We start from the raw sequence: 17,745 nt of genomic DNA on the forward strand, positions 1-17,745 counted from the left end.
ATAGGGTACCGCTTAGCCAACAATATGGCTGATTCTAACTCAAATGTGTTGCAGAGTTTCAAGCTGAAGAGGGTGCCACACTGATGATTTTAGGCTGAATATTATATTTTAAATAAAATGCACTAAAAGGTCAAAGTAAATACCACACACGTCTACAATAATATTAGATGCTCATTCATACAGTTGATCAGCATTTTTATGTCTAAAACTAACTTGTTTTCATTAATTAAAATAATTTTCATAGTACTGGAGACCTTGACGTTTTAGTTAAAGAGAAATGTTATTATTTGACAACTAAATTCTGATTAAAGAAAATGTCATGCGCGAAAATATCCAAACAAGTGTTGTTTGATTATATGTAACAGCGGCTTGCTCTACCGGACTGTCATCATCAGCCTTCGTTCGTACAAAAGGGAAGTTAAAATAAGTGGGAGAGGAAGACCGCAGAGCCTAATGAGACGTTTTTCTACCTGACTGAATACTTTGTGAATAGACTCCGAAGTGTTACAGGTTTTGTCCCGGAAACACCAAACTCATTATCTTCTGTTGCTGGGTGAGTGTCTGGTATGAGAAGCTAAATGCTAACAGGGCTCCTCCCGACGCGGCCGCGGCTAAACAACATTCCCTCAGCTAACCAACACTTAAAGGGCCGTGCTTGCTAGCAGTGTCTGTTAACGTGGAACAGGTGATAAATCCCGATAAACTAGTATTGTCATGTTTATTACGCAGAAATAGACTTTAGTTATAACCGACAGCCCTGTTGAGGCTGCTGGTGGATGATGTTGTGAACTACTTTAGCCTTATGTGGGTAGCTCATTAGCTGAACACACCCAAACCTGCTTCACCCGACATTCTCAAACGTTACATAAGTGTTAGATCTGGAGTTGACACGTTTGTTACACATACAGTTACTCGTGTTTAAACTAAAGTCACGCTGACTGAACTAACTGTCACAACGAGTTTGTTTTGGGTTTGACTATTTCTACTCAGCAGCTGTCCATGTTGCTAATGCTAGCTGTTTTTGCTCTGCTAACTGGAGCTAAAACAATATATAACTTTGTGACTATCCATGTGTCGTAACGCCATTTCTACGAAGTTGATGGTAATTATATTTAGAATAAGCGTCTGTGTTGACTTGGTGGGAAGAAAGATGAGCTGCTACCTGTGGCAGGGCTAATCTGTTGTCAAATCACAACTTATTTCTACAGAAGAGCTAAAACAAGGGTTTGACCTATAAAGTAAAACACTGACAACTATAGTATTATAGAACGTAATAAAGTTATATCTAAACAGCTATACGTGATAAAAGGTGGGTTTTAAGCTGTGATATAAAATGATGCCTTTATTAGCAAAAGGAGGCATTTCCACACCACACCTGATTGATGATATCATCAGTTTTTGAGCTTTGATCGACGAGTGTTTAACACCAGTTGCTGTTGTTGTTGACTGTGACAAGTGACTGTTATGACGATTAGAAACCTGGATCCTAAAACTCACAGAGAGCCAGTGTAAGGCCAGGACACATGTAATGTGATCACATTATGTATCAGCTGTCAGACAAAAGGCTGCTGTGTTTTAATCTACTTTTAGGCACATAAATGGTGATTCGGACTGGATAAACTGCTGTGTTGAATGCACCAACTGAATGTCGGCCTCAACTTTACCAAAGAGTCTCAGTTGACTCAGTGTTGTTTTGATGTTTGAGTTAATATGGTCATCATCTTTAAAGGTGCAGTCACACATCACACCAAGCAAATGTCTGACACTTAGAAGTGTTATTGATGCTTTCATGACCATTTTAGGAGATTAGTTTGCCCGAATATAATAATCAATTCTGTTTTTGTTCAGAATAAGTACGTTTATGACCATCTAGATTTGCATATACCTAAAACAGCAAGCATGGCTGTTTTATCAACTCTCAATGTGCTGAATAATACTGTTGTACAGTTGTAACCTAACCTGAAGACGTTTTTCTTGCCCGCCGCCTAAACTTGTGCCATAATCTGTCTCTGCACCAGCCAGCCTCTCTGTCAGACAACGTTACAACTCTAGATGTAGTCTACCAGCCTCAAACCTCAGCTAACGTCCAGACTTTATTTATGTGATGTCATAACGGCCCTAATAGAAATCTGAGATGATTATTATTTGTTTTTGCTAAACCTGCTATTAGTTTTATTTATGAATATCAAATGCTCTATGTTTACTCGTCCAAAAAAATGCTGCATCCTGGGAAAGTTTTTGAGCTAATAAACAAAGGTGTTGATGTGCTAATGACACTACACGTACTTAAAGGAGACTTAATTTTTTTTTTGTGCTTATTTTTCATTAATTCTGGAAACTGATTTAGGTCATGAAGCAGCCAACAAGTCAGGGAATTTGTCAATGACCTCTGCTGGTTGTAATCTCAATTCCTAACTACAGGCTTTCTAATTATGGCATCAAACTTGTAGACTATTTTTATTTAATAAGAAAAAAAGACTCTTTTAAATAATATCAACATTTGTCTCATTTTAAGGTATCTCACAGTTTTCGCCACTGCGACTGTCGGCATTCTGAGGAGGAGAGACCACACGGTGACATGGCTAGTAGAGGTGGAGCCACGCGCCCCAACGGGCCTAATGCGGGCAACAAGATTTGCCAATTCAAGCTTGTGCTTTTAGGAGAGTCAGCAGTGGGAAAATCAAGCCTCGTACTCCGTTTTGTCAAGGGCCAGTTTCATGAATTCCAGGAGAGCACAATCGGAGGTTTGTATGTTTGTTTCTGTTGTACGGTGGCCCAGAAGGGTTGAAAAAAAATGCAGAATCTCAACACTGTACTGTTGTGGCTTGTATCTATGTTTATGTGTGCAATGGCCTTTAGTTTAGTTAACTTTATTAGTTTATCCAACTAAAATATATAAAATTTGTTACCCTTAAACATGTGTCCAACTAGTCTCTCTAAAAACAGAGTTTAAAGGTACAAAATAAATAATAATTTTACAGTGAAAATTTTATTTCAGGAAATAGTCTTAAGTCTCTATCTTGTTGGAAGAGAGGTTATATTGAAACATGTCTTTTCTGGCGGTTGGCAGTTTTTCTCCTGTCAAAAAGCTGAAGAGGGACGTAGTCTTTGTTTACAATCTGTGAGCTCGCGGGGTTGCCAAGTCTGGGCCTGCAAACACTTCTGTGCCTGCATTTATAATTCGACATCAGCCATCCAAGCACAGCAGCCTTTTGTAATGAACCTGAGTCAGTAACAGGACCGACCCAGAAGTTATTTGTGTCCCCAAGAAGACATGGCATCTTTTTGTTTTACTCTAATATTGGGTAAAGAAGACTAGATGCTAACATTTAGCTAACAATGCTAACAGGGAATTGGAAATGGTTGTCTATAAAAGTATCTCAAGCTACTATCTCAATCACCAACAACTCAATATTTCAGTAAAATATGTATATCTGCTCATCAACAAACTTTGACTCGTCTTTACATCATCTAGAGTCATCTGGCACCGATCCGTAAATGGCAACAGCTGTGAAACTCACAAACGGGAGAGGGAGAGTCACTGGTTTATTTAGAAATGTGGAATGCAATACCCAAATTTGACCACAGGATGTCATTATTGCTTCATGCGCATTTTAAGCACAATTATTCAAATGAAAAGTGTTTAAAAAGGTTCATCCGTTTTCCAACTAATCACAAACTTTTGTGCATCATGGAAATAGTTGGACCTCATAAACATGAAGACATTTTAGAAGTTCTAAATTGGAGCTGGCCAATAAATCAAAACTTTATCGTTACTGAAATTTCTGACTCTTATCGCGATAATTTTTCCCATGTGAATACATTTGATCAAATGTCTCCAAAAGAGAAAAACACATCTTAGTTGAAGAGCATAAAATATTGAAGTGCAAGAATCTGATGCCCTCCTAAAAGGACGCAGAACCTCAGGAGGAGAAAATGCTGCAGTTAAGTAAAGAAAAGCTTTTATAAAAGCAGCTTTTGAACTAGATACAGACAGTGCCTTTGGTTATAAAGTGATAAACTGACTGAGACCATTTATGGTTACTATATCTGAGATTTGCATATTTAAAATGTTCTCTCTGCTCAACAAGTTATATAATTTAATGACTATTTTAGCATGCAGGTTTTGTACTAAAACCTTTAAAAAAAGTTTATAAAGTTTTAATGGAAGTGGATTAAGTGATAATATGCAATTTTTATATAAATAAGAAGACACTTGTATTTATATCCAACTTGTAACCTGTAATCACACAAAACACACGTGCAGCACTGTTTTCCCCACGCTGTAACATCATCCGTGGAGTTTCAGAGACGCAGCTTTTAAATTATGGAGTGAAACAAGATAGAAAAACAAATGGCTGTCAGAAGAGCAGCTAGTGCTTCTGAAGAGCAGAGGTTCACCAAAAGAAACAGAACTGGGTTTAGTGATGATGCATTTATGAATTATGGAGACAAAGAGGTTCAGGAGAAGTACCAGGATGTCCACTCATAGTTTACGCATGTTGTGTAAATGTTCTCACCCATGAGGAACAAATGACGTCTTCCTGGAAATGATGTGATTGGTACAGATTTCATCTGTTGGATTGTTGTCAGATTCTAATTTTTATTTGTTTATTTCATTTTTATTATTTTGATTTGATATTTTCTCAAAAACAAAAAAACTTTTTATGAATTAAAATGTTATTTATTTTTTGCATTTGTTGAAAAATTTGAAACAATTTATTTTTTTCATTTCTTGATCAGTCACTTACTACTTTCCTTATTTTATTTTTATTTGTTTTTGTGTTTCTTTCTTTAAAAATAATAATAATTTTTTTACTCATGTCGCTCCAGCACCAGCTCAGTTTGCTCTGTGAAGTTTATTTTTACAAAAACATTTTTTTTGTTGTTGTTGCTCACTCATCTCTGCAGCGGCCTTCCTGACTCAGACGGTATGTTTGGACGACACAACAGTCAAGTTTGAGATCTGGGACACAGCCGGTCAGGAGCGCTACCACAGTCTGGCTCCCATGTACTACAGAGGGGCCCAGGCAGCCATCGTGGTCTACGATATCACAAACGAGGTGAGCCGAGCCTCTTTATGACCTCCAAACAGTGTTGTGACACAGGAGGAAACGAGAAGGTGGAGGGGGGTTTTCATGTTACATTTTTAGTAGCGGTCAGGCTTAAAAAGCGGGTTTATTTTTATGTCATGACACACTGAGAGATGAGTCATGACTCGGCGTAAACCTGTCCACTCAGCTCATTGATTTAGAAACGGTTAGATCTGTGGAAGCTTAAAGACTTTCTTTTTCTCTTTGTTATATTTTTTCGTGACACTTTTAAGCTCTAAAAGCAGCAATTTATAAGACAAACTGGTTTGATTTCACTCCCCCTTTTGTTTGCATCATTGCTATGAATTGTGTATTAAAAGCACCTTTTCAGTGCTGATGCATAAAAATAGTGCTCTAGTGAGAGAATCATCAGGCCTCAGTCAGATGGGTTTGCTTTGAAATCTGACGAGAGGCTCGTGAAAACCAGCTGCCTGTTTGAGTTACTGTCTCACACCAGTCTCGCCACCAGTCTGAAACCTGCAGCTTCAGAGCCACGTGTGGACCTTCAGCCTTCCTGAAGTGACCCAATATTTTAAAAAATGACCAAAGCTGGACTCTCATTTATGTTAAAACTAACAACAGGAAAATATACCGTAAATCCTCTAATACAGGCCCGGGCCTGTATTTGACTCAAGCTCATCAAGCTCCAGGCCTTTATTGGAAGGAAGACCAGAATTAGAGGCAGGCCTCTATTTCTATTTGAGCAAAATGAACTAATGGTTCGCTGGAGTTTTTGACAATTAAAATTGCGATCCCATATTCAAAGTTAAACACATTTCTTTTAACAACGGTAGTTTCTGCTTCAGCCCTCTCCCCCCTCCCCCTGCACAGCGGCCGCAACTCACTGATGCACCTGCAGCCTCTCGGAGTTCCTGCTGCTCTAAACATTAAAATAATTATTTCATTTTCTGTTCCTCACTTCTGATTACCTTCAATCAGGCACGTGCAGAGGGGGGTGCGGAGGGTGCTTGAGACCCTGCCCCTTTTGTCCGAAGTGCCCAAAGTGCCCTTTTTCCGGTCGTTCGTCAGATTTTACTGTACAAAACTGTTATACTGTGATACAAATCGGGCACTAGGACCATGCAGAGGCAGCCGCCTCAAGCTGAAGGCTATTTTCCCTTAGACCCACCTACAAGCTCACTGGTTGGCTCTGCCGCATCATACTAACGTATGATTGGTTGTCCTTGCTGTCGCTCTACCTTGTAGCCATGGAGACGACAGACCGGTGTTTTCCCTGCGGACAGGAGTCTGCGTTCATCTACCTGTAAGTTTTTTCTGCCTGCTTCACGTCAGCTGGATAGATTTTAATATCAGAGCTTTTGTTTGCATGAGTTTGAGTCCGTGGTTAGTGTGTGTGGAGCAGAGTCAGGTAGCTGCATGTCTGGGACAGAAAATGAGACATGAGAGAGACTTCTCCTGAAGAGTTGCAGAAACTCAAAGAATCAATGTCTCACTCTAGATTCTCCAGGTCATAACTTCTGAATTACTAATCGAATAAAAATACTTCAAACGGTTTCTAACAGTACATAAAACGAGCTTTCCAACGAGGTATTACATGATGTAATTAATGTTACTCCAAAAATCGCTATTAGAGGGAAACCAGCTTTGCAGCGTCACAGAAAGAAACCTAGCGAACCGCGACGGGAGAGCAGAGAACCGAAAGGAGGAGATGATCTGATCATCTTCATCAGCAGCTTTTATAAAGTTATGGAAACGTCACAAATAAAATCCACCTGGTTGGTCAGGTGTCCCAGAAGGCTGTTTCTGTAGATGGTGACATGAGGAGGGACAGATTAAAGTCACACTGGTTTTTATTTGAACACTCAACTGTTTACTAAATGATTCAGCTTCATTCCAGCATTATTTATACGTACAATAAATATTTATTTAGCTGAAAATATAATTTTATCAGTGCAGAATTTTATTAGTTGACTTTTTGTAATGAAATGTTTAGATTTAACCTTTTATCTGCTTATTGATCTTCATAATGCTGGTAGAAATGTAGCTACAGCTGTGAAGTAGCCCATGAGTGTTATTTTATGATGCCTAGTATTTATTTTACTGTATCCCGTTCTCTGGACCAGAGCGTAGACCTGTGGTCACAGACAGGCTGCAGTCACTAAACTGGTTAACATGAGGTCAGGCTTTAAAAGTGTAATAAAATTGTAAAATGTTTGTAACTCTGCTCCTTTTTTCAGAACAACCTCAGCTTTCAGTGTCTAGTTTGTATTTGTGTTTATGTTTATTAAAGTCTGTAAAACTGCAGCTTAAATGAAAAAAAAAACAGATTTGAATTTTCTTTACATTTATTACTAAACAGGAACGTCAAAATGACTTGAGCAAACTATGTCAAAAGAACTACCGGTATTTAAACTCAGAACTGTGTTGCAAACACTCAGAAAACAGTGTGACCCCATAAAACAAAACAAAACAAAAAAAAAAAAACAGTTATATTTATGGTCATAAGAGGGTTAAACATGGTAAATTTTCCGCCTCCCACAAAGAGATGGTAAAAGTGAATGTGAGCATAATTATATACATTTTATTACTTTATTATGTATGTTTTATTATTGACTATTACTCCAAAGAGTTCAGATGAAGGCAACTGGACTTCTTTGGTTTCTTTAAATCATTTCACTTCTCCTCTGAGGAGCTTTGTCAGTTCTAACTGGAATATGGGAGAGTCAAGCTCATAAGCTGTAGCTGTCTGTTGTTATTTAATGAGCAGAAACTACTCTGAGTACCCCGCCTCTCCATCTCCTGATGAGTCGTTAGCCTCTATTGATGGTGAGTCATCGTGTTGATTAGATGCAGGAAGGTGTGACCTAGACTGAAACTGAATGACATTCAAAAAAAAGTTCTAATCTTTTAAACAACGTTGTTGGTCCTCTTGGTCCTTGTTCTGGTTTTCTAAAACCCTGTGTTAAAAACCTTGGTGTGTTTTTAGATGGTTCTTTTAATCTTTACAGACAGGTGAGTGCAGTGGTCCATTCAGGTTTTTTATCATTTAAGGCGGATATCAAAGGTGAAGCCATACCTTCCTGCTAATGTCCTCGAACATGTCATCCACCTGTTCGTGTCTTGCCGATTGGACTACTGCAACTCCCTGTATTCTGGCCTGGACCAGTCCTCCCCACACCGACTTCAGCTGGTCCAAAATGCAGCGGCTCACTTGCTGACTGGAACCAGCAAGTGGGATCACATAACCCCGGTTCTGTCCTCTCTCCATTGGCTTCCTGTCTCTTACAGGATCTGTTTCAAAATTTTACTTTTTGTTTTTAAATCCCTTCATGGCCTGGCCCCAGTTTACATCTCTGAGCTGCTGTCCGCTTTAGGGTTGTCACGGTAACCGGTATAGCGGTAAACCCCGGTAAAAAAGTTGACAATAAAAATAACCGTCCAGTTTTTAAAAAACTATATTATCTCGGTGGGTTTACCGTGGCCGCGGTTTCGGCGCGATGACCCTTACCAGCCACCGTCGCTTCAGCTGAAGTTCCCGCTGCGCGCACACGCACTTTTTAATTTGCAACGGCACCAAAACTTTGAAGCTGAAATAATGGCCGAAGGAGGCGACGGCAGCGCCCAGGACATCCATCAGCCCTCAAAGAAGACTAAATCGGAAGTATGGGCATATTTGGGATTTCTGAAAAATGCTGAGGGACAGTTAATAGAAGACTGCTATCCCGTTTGCAGAACGTGCAGGAAACAAGTGTCTGCAAAAGGCAGCAACACTTCGAATCTAATGGCTCATCTGAGTGACGATCACCCACGTCTCTACAGCCAGTGCAAGGTAAGTCAACATTAGCATTTTAGCTTAAATGCATGACGTGAGGACTTTTGGTTGAGGGAGAATGCAACGAGTCACTATATACTGCAGCCGCAGCGTCCTCTGCCAGCATTTAAACCGTGTCACGGACACCCTGTTGCTGGATGAAGCATCTTATTTGTTGATGATGAAGAGAAATATACAATTAGTTCCTTGTCATGGATTTGTTTACTTATTCAATGCCATTTATACTTGAACATTTGGATTTGATTACATAGTGTAGTAGTTATTTTAGTAGTTTGTTTAAAGTGGATATTTATTTTAAATACATATTTTTTAAGGTTGACTTGTACAGTGCTCAAGTCAAGTGTGGACTGGAGTTTTAGATTTTCATTTTGATAATGAAGAAAACAAGTATATGAGAAAACAAGTGGTGTTTCTTTGATTTGTTTACATATTGTTTATGTTTTGAATGTTTGGATTTGTATAATTTAAACCTGCACTGACTACTGTAACAAGTTCCAGAAAAATAAGCTATTTGTTCCTTTACTTGTGAAAAGTTGCACTTTTGCTAAGGCTTTGTGTTATTTTAGGTTTAATAAACACTGTTAAACCTTTTCAGAACTATTTCAGTTTGTGTAGAACAGGACTATCAATGCTTTCTGAACATATGCAACACCGTTTAAAAAATACCGCGGTAATACCGAAAACCGTGATAATTTTGGTCACAATAACCGTGAGGTTAAATTTTCATACCGTGACAACCCTAGTCCGCTTACATCCTTGCCAGAACCATGAGGTCCAGCTCTCAAGCTCTTTTAACAGTTCCAAAAACCCGCCACAAGACTTGCGGTGACAGAGCGTTCTCTGTGGTTGGGCCCAAACTGTGGAACAAGCTACCTCTCAACATAAGGACCACACAGAATCTAGAGCATTTTAAATCCCTTCTTAAGACGCAATTTTTTGATTTGGCTTTTAATGCAGGCTGACTTGAGCATCTTAATAGTTTTTAACAGTTTTTATCATAGTTTGTGACTGTTGTGTGCTCATCTTATTTTAGGTTTTTATTGTTGATCTGGTGTACCTTGTACAGCGCTTTGGTGTAGCTTTGCTGCTGTAAATGTGCTCTGTAAGTAAAATTGACCTTGACCAAAGCGGCATTATTGGTGCTGGAAAGGTGAAATCTAAGCCCCGCCCCTATTTAAAGTGGGGTTTTCACGTTTTGACATAGATGGCTTCTTTTACTCCTCTCTCAAATCATCTATCTTCTCTGTCCAGAATGTGGACTTTGTCATCTTCCAAGGTGTGTCCCTTGTCCTTCAGGTGAAGGTGGACTGCAGAGTTTTGACCTGAAGAGATGGCTCTCCTGTGTTGTGTTATGTTCTTGTGTAATTGTTGTTTAGTTTCTCTAATGTAAACATCTGGACAGTGCTCCTACACTGGACTGCATAAACGACGCCACTGAGCTTCTGTTTGGGTGTTTTGTCTTCTGGATGGACCAGGTTCTGTCTGAGGGTGTTGTTGGGTTAAAGTTTACCGGGATGTTGTGTTTGGAGAAGATTCTTCTAAGTTTCTCTGCGACTCCTGCCACGTATGTGATGATGGTGCCTTTGTGTAAAGGGTGTTATTGTTGGGTTGGTAGCAGAGCTCTCATGTTTAGTATTAAGTTCAGTGAGATCATGGAATGGGATCAAGAATTTTCTACTGACAGGAAAAAGATCTCAGCTAACATAGCCGTAGATCACACTGGATAACTCTCTGTGGTTGCATTTATTTTACATTTATTTTACTACCTCTTACCAGAGCTGTCTTTAGTAAGCACAAAATATCTTTGGTTGTACACCTGTGCAATAGCAATAACATATCTTGATTCCTGTTAAATGTACTTCCTGAATGAGTGACCTTTTCAGGCTAAAATAACAAAATGACAAATACAGACAGAAGGACGACTACTTTCTTCTTTTATAATGTGTTGCATCACCACCTGGTATCAGAACAAGACTCAGTATTGGAAGATAATCAAAAATCAAACAACTTGGACTCGGATCAGGGGCAAAAATGTGGTTGTAACATCTCTAGATATAAGTCAGCTTTAAAAACTAAAACTATTATTTATGAACTAACATTAACACTAATGACACTAATTTATGTATTTTTATTATGTTGTTTGAACCCAAGGGTCTCATTATCTGAATTTTCTAACTTCTGGATTGCTCTATAAGTGCCCCTTTTTTTACTTTGAGCACCCGCCCCGTCAAAGGTCTCTGCACGGCCCTGCATTCAATGGTGTCTGTTTGTTGCAACCACCAGGTACAAAATCTAACTTGTTTTTATTTGACTATTTTTCTGTCCTGCCTGTTTATTATCTTCCTGCATCTCCTCTCAATCCTAAAGAAAAACTGCTACCTGGGTTCATATATATTCACCTTATGAGTTACCTTTGAACTGCAGTTCTAAAAGATCTGCCGACCGCAAAAACAGCGGAGTGCTCGCTGCTTGGTGGCCGCATCAGTGATCGGTGCGTCACCGGAGGACAAGGTGATGCGCCCCGCTCCACAGCAGCGAAACACATCAGGCGCAAATAAAAGACAGAAAACATTAAAGGAAATGAGCCGACATGAACGATCGCGTGTCAGTACCGACGCTCTGGCACAGCGCGTTGCCCCCCCCCCCGAGCACAGGAGCTTGTCACCTGCTGACAGCAGGCTGCTGTCTTTTCTGAGGACTGCATCTTGCCGGTCATTATCACGTGACAGCGACTAGTCGGCGACAGGCATAAAAAGTCACTATAGTGAAGTCGACTAGTTCATACAACCCCTATTGCTCCCCAGTGTTCTGCAGCGCACGTTCTCTTTGATCTTGATATCAAATTTTCGCCGCCTCTTCGTCTCCACACCTGCCAAATCGCGGTCTGTCACTGGCAAATCAAAAGTGAGATGGATGACACAACCCCCCCCATCCCCCCCCCCCCGCCCCCCCCGTGGTATTTGCTTGTTACCACATTCCACCCAGCCACAATAAGAAACCGGCCATTATTCACCTCCGCCGACTCCGACACCGGCCAAAATATGAGACCCGGCCGTTAATTGAATGCAGGCCTGTATTAGAGGATTTACGGTACTTTTTAACAGCTTTTGTCCATGATTTGTGCTTAATCTGGATGGAGTTTCAACAGCAAAACGATTCAGGTGGTTGGGCAGCGTGTGCGACTGAAATGAGTCACATGTAGAAGACTGTTCAGCATCAGAATTCAGTTGACCAAACATGCCGTCTACTTCTCTGTCAGCTCCGTGGGGGAGAGACGCACACGCATTGACAGACATTTTGCTCTCAGACTTCTCCATCACCTGGGGAGTATTGCAAAGCAACTCCCCGCCCAGACAGCAGAGGGCGGAGCAGAATTCTGGGGTATCCTGCCACCATTAGTCACATATCCGGTCCACGATAGTGTACTTTCTGATGTGTTTACATTGTTTTAATGTGTTTCAGAGATTTTTTAACACTGACACATTTGTTCCTCATTCTCCTCCACCTCTTCATGCAATCGGCACCTCTAAACCCACATTTCCCATCATTCCCGTCCATGAATAAAACACTTGCTGTGTGTCTTTGAACTTCTTCAGTCAAGGGTGAATTAACATGAATATTTTAGGACTTTTTCTACAAGACGCTCTTCAATTTGTTCAGTGTCTGCTGCTAAATATGTTTTGACTTTAACGGGGCAACGTTAACGCCCTTACCAATCACAAGCTTGCGGTCACTTTTGACGAATAGTTAAAAGTTTGGGCATCAGAATCAGAAAGCTTTATTGCCAGCGCTCCAGCGAACCAGAGCATAGGAACTTGACTCTGCAGCACAGCCTGACCAAGGTTACACACACACATGTAGACAGAACAGATACAGGCAGATCACGAGAGCAGCCATAACGGGGCTCATGTCTCCGTCTCCCCCGTGAGCCTGTCGTAGAGCCCTTGTGCTGACGCATAATGGTGTTGCGTGTCTCTGTACCGACGCAGAGGGAGAAGTATAAATCAGGTTTTAGCCTCATACAGTCTGATGGCTCTCTAAAACCACCAGAAGATGGAGAGTTTTACACGTAATTGAGAGAATTCCCTGTAAAACCAGAAGTGGTTGCATGTCTTTTGGAAGCTACTAGATTTTGAAATTGAGACTGAACTCAAAAGAAATCTTGTTCCCTTTAGTAATTTGATTTAAATTTGAGAACATATAATCATAACATGACCAACCAACAACCTGATGTTATCTTCATGTTTGGTTTTTGAAACACATTAAAGGGGTCCTAGAACAACTTTTTACACAACAGGAAACCCTTGATGAAAACTTGCTGGGGCTCACAATAACCCAGGAGCCTTGGGTCATTGGAACCACAGCTTGGAACTAATGATGAACAATTCTGGAAAGTAATCTAAATGCGTTTTTTTTTTTTTCAGTATTGCAATTGCAATTTAATTCACGATTCTTTTCTCAAGGGGCTTTTCTATGTATCTTGTACTGAATATAAACATGTTTATGTATCTACATATTTATCCATATATCATATCAACAAGTTTATTTGGCTACATATACATAAACACTCACGAGTAAAGACACAATTTTGTATTTGAAGGTGCGATGCTTTGCAGCCAGGAGCACATCCCTTGAAGGAGCATAGGTATTAGCATCAACTGTGAACATGTATTTGCAGGAAAGAAGTGTGTTCCATTTATTGAAGTCTTTTGCGTTTGGTTTTTGACATCTTTTCCATGCAGAGCTTCCATAGTTCAGTTACATCCAGAGCTGCTAGCCAAAATTCAGTGGAGTTAAAGTCTCTTACGCTTTTCTAGCTTTACTAGAATATCTGTCTGTACTTATTTGATTAATGGAAGTTTTAATTTTTTTAGACTCCAAATGCAATCTTTTGGCACGTTCCTAATTCGTAATTTGTAAGAATGTAGTCTGCAATATTAGCATTAGCATCCCTATGGGTTTTTCCATGTATATTAGCATTGTGCTAATCACTCGCTGCCAGTCCCAATTGCAGCCTTTGCAATTAGAAAATCTCCTTTTGTCACATCGCTATGTAATTGCATATGCAATTAATCGTTCAGCCCTACTTGGAACCACTTTGAAGCATGTACTGAAAAGGACTGGCGACCCGGTACCTGTTACTGATTGAAATATGTTACTGAATTAAGTTGAGTAGGTAGGTACTAATGGAAATGTGCCAAAAAAAGATTGCAGTGAGTGAACTAGATTTTTTTAACTAATAAAAAATGGGCCGCATGTTGGAACAGTTTGGTCAAAGCAAAAAGTGTGTAGGTTCAAGCCCCCCCAACTGTAACTTTGGCATTTTTGCATGGAGTATGTGTGTTCTCTGTGCACACATGTGAAGAACGTGCACTAAATGATGGTCTTGGTATATTTAAGACTCACAGGTACAACAAAGATATTTTAAAGTTCATGGTTAGATTTATATTTTTTCAAACTCCAAAAATATTCAAACTGACGCATTCGTCATGGGTTAGGGCTTCTGCTTGGAGTCATTGTTATAAGAAGTCTAAGGCCCAAAACAAATCTAGAAACATATGCATTTTATTATCGTGTTTGTTACACTGATCCAAAGGCAGCTTTTTATTGTTCTTGTGGGTATTTTTTAATCACGTTTATGTCACTTCAGTGGTTTTCCTTCCTTTCTTCTGTGTTTCCATCATTTGGACTTTTCTGTTTGTTTGGTTGCTTGCACTTATCATGGGAACCCTTTTTCCTGTCTTCTGTTTGTCAGGAATCATTTGTGCGGGCAAAGAATTGGGTTAAAGAGCTTCAGAGACAAGCCAGCCCAAACATCGTAATAGCGCTGGCTGGGAACAAGGCCGACCTCGCAAACAAGAGAGCTCTGGACTTTCAGGTTGGTCTTTTTAAAATGTTCCCAACACCTACGGGCGAGGGGATGTCAGAATTCTGATCCACGTGTTTTGTTTGTTTAGGATGCACAGTCATATGCCGACGACAACAGTTTGCTCTTTATGGAAACTTCAGCAAAGACCTCTATGAACGTGAACGAGATTTTCATGGCCATTGGTAAGTTTCGGCCCTTTTCTTCATCTTCAAAAATTCAACATCAGAATTTCATCAGCAAAAATTCTACATCTGAGGTGACCTCCTGAGCTGCTTGCACATCTGGGTCAGTACACCTGAGGGAGTATCGCATCAGTTCGGTCTCGTATGGACAGTTTTTTTTTTCTCAGGAAAAAAGTTCTCAGGAATGCGGAAATCCCCGCGCACGTGGGCGGCATTTAGGAGGTGCAGGAAAGTCTCTGGTGTCCTCCTTAATAAGATACACAAAGGCGGGCGTGAGCTGTGTTGTTTGAGCCGCATTATTTTATTAATTAGCTCCTTTTTCAGTCATTGATACAGATTTGTGTGTCCTCATAACACTTTGACCTCCCCCTCTGTTGGCCACACACACGCTCGCTGCTATCTCCTCCCAGTGAGCAGCTATGGTGAGAGCTCCAAGCAGAGATGTTCTCGCTGCTCCAGAGAACACACACACGGCTCTGTTTTCCCTTCCACTGGGCAGGAGCTCCGCGCCACAGACAGAGATGTTTACTCAACAGTATCCTGGATGAAAAAGGAATCGTGCATTTGTGGGAACCCCCTCCTGGCTGATTGTACTCGCCAATAGGAAGCGGTTGGCATGAATTTCAGCTGGCCAATCAGTCCTCAGTGTCATCTCGGTCCCAGTCGGACCTCCGAGGAAGAGGTCTGAAAAGAAGTCACCTCAGAATGGAATACACATATCTGCTCCTGGTGTGAAACACAATTCCGGTCTCGAACCTGACCGTACCAACCCAGATGTGAAATCGAGTCGAGTGGCTTTTAGCCAATGAAATTACGCTTCTCTGATCGAGTGATGATTGCTTTGGCATGGGTCACCAGGAAGTCACCTCATCTGTTCTTGAATTTTCACTGATGAAAATTTTGGTGTGTGTTTTTAAATAAAAAAAAAAATCTAATACATAATTTCATAAAATAAAATTCATATATTTGGTGAGACTGTATTTCTTCCATACACGTCCTGTCTTTATTTGTATCAGAGCAAGAATTCCCAAGTCTGTGTTATAATTTATTATGGCATGAAGCCTGGAAGTTTCTCATGTTTGATTGGATCAAAATAAAAAAATATGCCAAATAATGTACAGGAACGATGAAAATCACAGTTTTACTACCTAATAAAAAATAGAACCTTTTCAGAAAATTTAATAATTGTGTAATTTTGTTTTGGTAATTGTTCAAATGCTAATAATTATTGTCTAAATATGAGGTTTCTTTGCTTGGAGTAAAATAAGGTAGTAAATCTATTTAAAAAAGCAAATTGGGAAAGTGATTAGGTCAAAGGATCTTCAAGGCTCAGATGACAAACAGTTTGTCCACTAGAGGGAGCTCTAAGCGCACCGTAGCCTTTAGATTTTAATCCTGTTCTCCAGAAATACTTGATTTTCTCTTAATCTGATGAAAGTTTAAAAGTGAAGCAAACATGAGAGCAGCAGCTGGATTATGGATCATCGGAGACGTGATGTTTTGTACGTTTGTAATGTAATAATTATGGTTTGAGTTTAAAAGAAGTGTTTAGTTTAATTATTTTTCTTCCTTTGTTCTTGTCATTTTTACCCTCCTTTAATCAGACTTGGAGGTCAGTTTAAAGCCTGTTTTCTTGTTTCCTCTGATTTCTCACACGTTTCAGAAGTAAAGAATAAGTGATAAACATCCAGACTCTTTATTTTTAAATTAAGGGTAATTATTTCATATGGCTGATTAGTGATGAAGTAAATGACTTAAGCGGATCAGAACCGTGGGCTACAGGATGTGTGCTAATTATAGATGGAAACACCCGAATGTTGATTTTTCAGCTGATCTTGTTTCTTTGTCGCTGCAGCAAAGAAGCTTCCTAAGAACGAGCCTCAAGCCGTCGGCAGCAACAGCGGACGGAACCGGGGAGTGGACCTGACGGAGACGGCTCCGTCCAGCAGCCGTCCCTGCTGCAGTAACTAACTTCCTCATCCTCCTCACTCACATCTGTCCTCCCCTTCTCAACCGAACAACATCTGGACATCGGCTCTTGGGTTTCCGGACGTCACCTTCACTTCCCCGGAATAGCGAAAAGACTCTGTATAGCTGCATTTCTAATGACTTTTTTTTTGTTTGTTTGTTATTGGTTTTTTTTTTTTTTTACTTTTTTTTTTTAAGAAGTGTATATCGGTATAATGGATGCATGTATCACTACAACTCTTTGAAAACAACAACACATCTTTATCTTTTATTCAGTTTAAGGACTAACCCCGTTTCAGAGAGACGAGAACCCGGCAAACGTGTGGAGGTCTGGTGTTAGTCGTATTTGTCACTCGGCAGCATTGACCCAATATTGCTTGAGTGGAATTTCATTTTTGCTCCGAATTGTTCCCGTCTCCAGACGCTCTTCTGCTGAATCGGTTTGTCGTAAGCCAGGAAACGATTGCTGAGCAAACCGAGAACTCTTCCTGACACGTTCATCCGAGTAAAATAATAAAAAATAAATAAACATCTGGAGGCTCTGCGCTGTGGCCGTGTTACGGTTTTTACCGAAGCCTTGAATACGAACAAAGAACAACAGTAATAATTATTCTAATGTGTCAGAGTTGTCTTTAAGACCTAAAGTTTCCGGTTAGACCAGTAGTCAACCAGCAGTTTGGATGATCTGGGCAACTCGGAAACACAAAAAATGGACGACCACCCATAACAACAGGAAGCAAATGTTAAAAGACGCTACGTCATTGTCTTCCTCCACTCCAGCTCGCAGGCTCACCAGGAACATCTAGAGATGTTGAACAATTGTACAGTTCAGCATGTGTT

General features: G+C 40.2%; 1 protein-coding gene across 1 annotated transcript; it reads left to right on the forward strand.

The window, feature by feature from the left end:
* The first annotated feature begins 394 nt into the window (after window positions 1-394).
* Window positions 395-17,136, forward strand: rab5ab (RAB5A, member RAS oncogene family, b). The gene is made up of 6 exons (XM_015949787.3): window positions 395-553; window positions 2,516-2,744; window positions 4,912-5,063; window positions 14,642-14,764; window positions 14,844-14,937; window positions 16,793-17,136. The coding sequence occupies exons 2-6, from the start codon at window positions 2,579-2,581 to the stop codon at window positions 16,906-16,908; spliced, it is 651 nt and encodes a 216-aa protein (XP_015805273.1). The 5' UTR covers window positions 395-553; window positions 2,516-2,578; the 3' UTR covers window positions 16,909-17,136.
* The last annotated feature ends 609 nt before the right edge of the window (window positions 17,137-17,745 follow it).

Source organism: Nothobranchius furzeri, chromosome 5, assembly GCF_043380555.1.
Source record: "Nothobranchius furzeri strain GRZ-AD chromosome 5, NfurGRZ-RIMD1, whole genome shotgun sequence".
Taxonomy (NCBI): domain Eukaryota; kingdom Metazoa; phylum Chordata; class Actinopteri; order Cyprinodontiformes; family Nothobranchiidae; genus Nothobranchius; species Nothobranchius furzeri.

Excerpts from the sequence above, each read along its gene's own strand:
- rab5ab (XM_015949787.3), top strand. The coding sequence starts at position 2,579 with ATGGCTAGTAGAGGTGGAGCCACGCGCCCCAACGGGCCTAATGCGGGC. Across the intron at positions 2,745-4,911 it reads CCAGGAGAGCACAATCGGAG|CGGCCTTCCTGACTCAGACG; the intron begins GTTTGTATGTTT and ends TCATCTCTGCAG. Across the intron at positions 5,064-14,641 it reads TCTACGATATCACAAACGAG|GAATCATTTGTGCGGGCAAA; the intron begins GTGAGCCGAGCC and ends TCTGTTTGTCAG.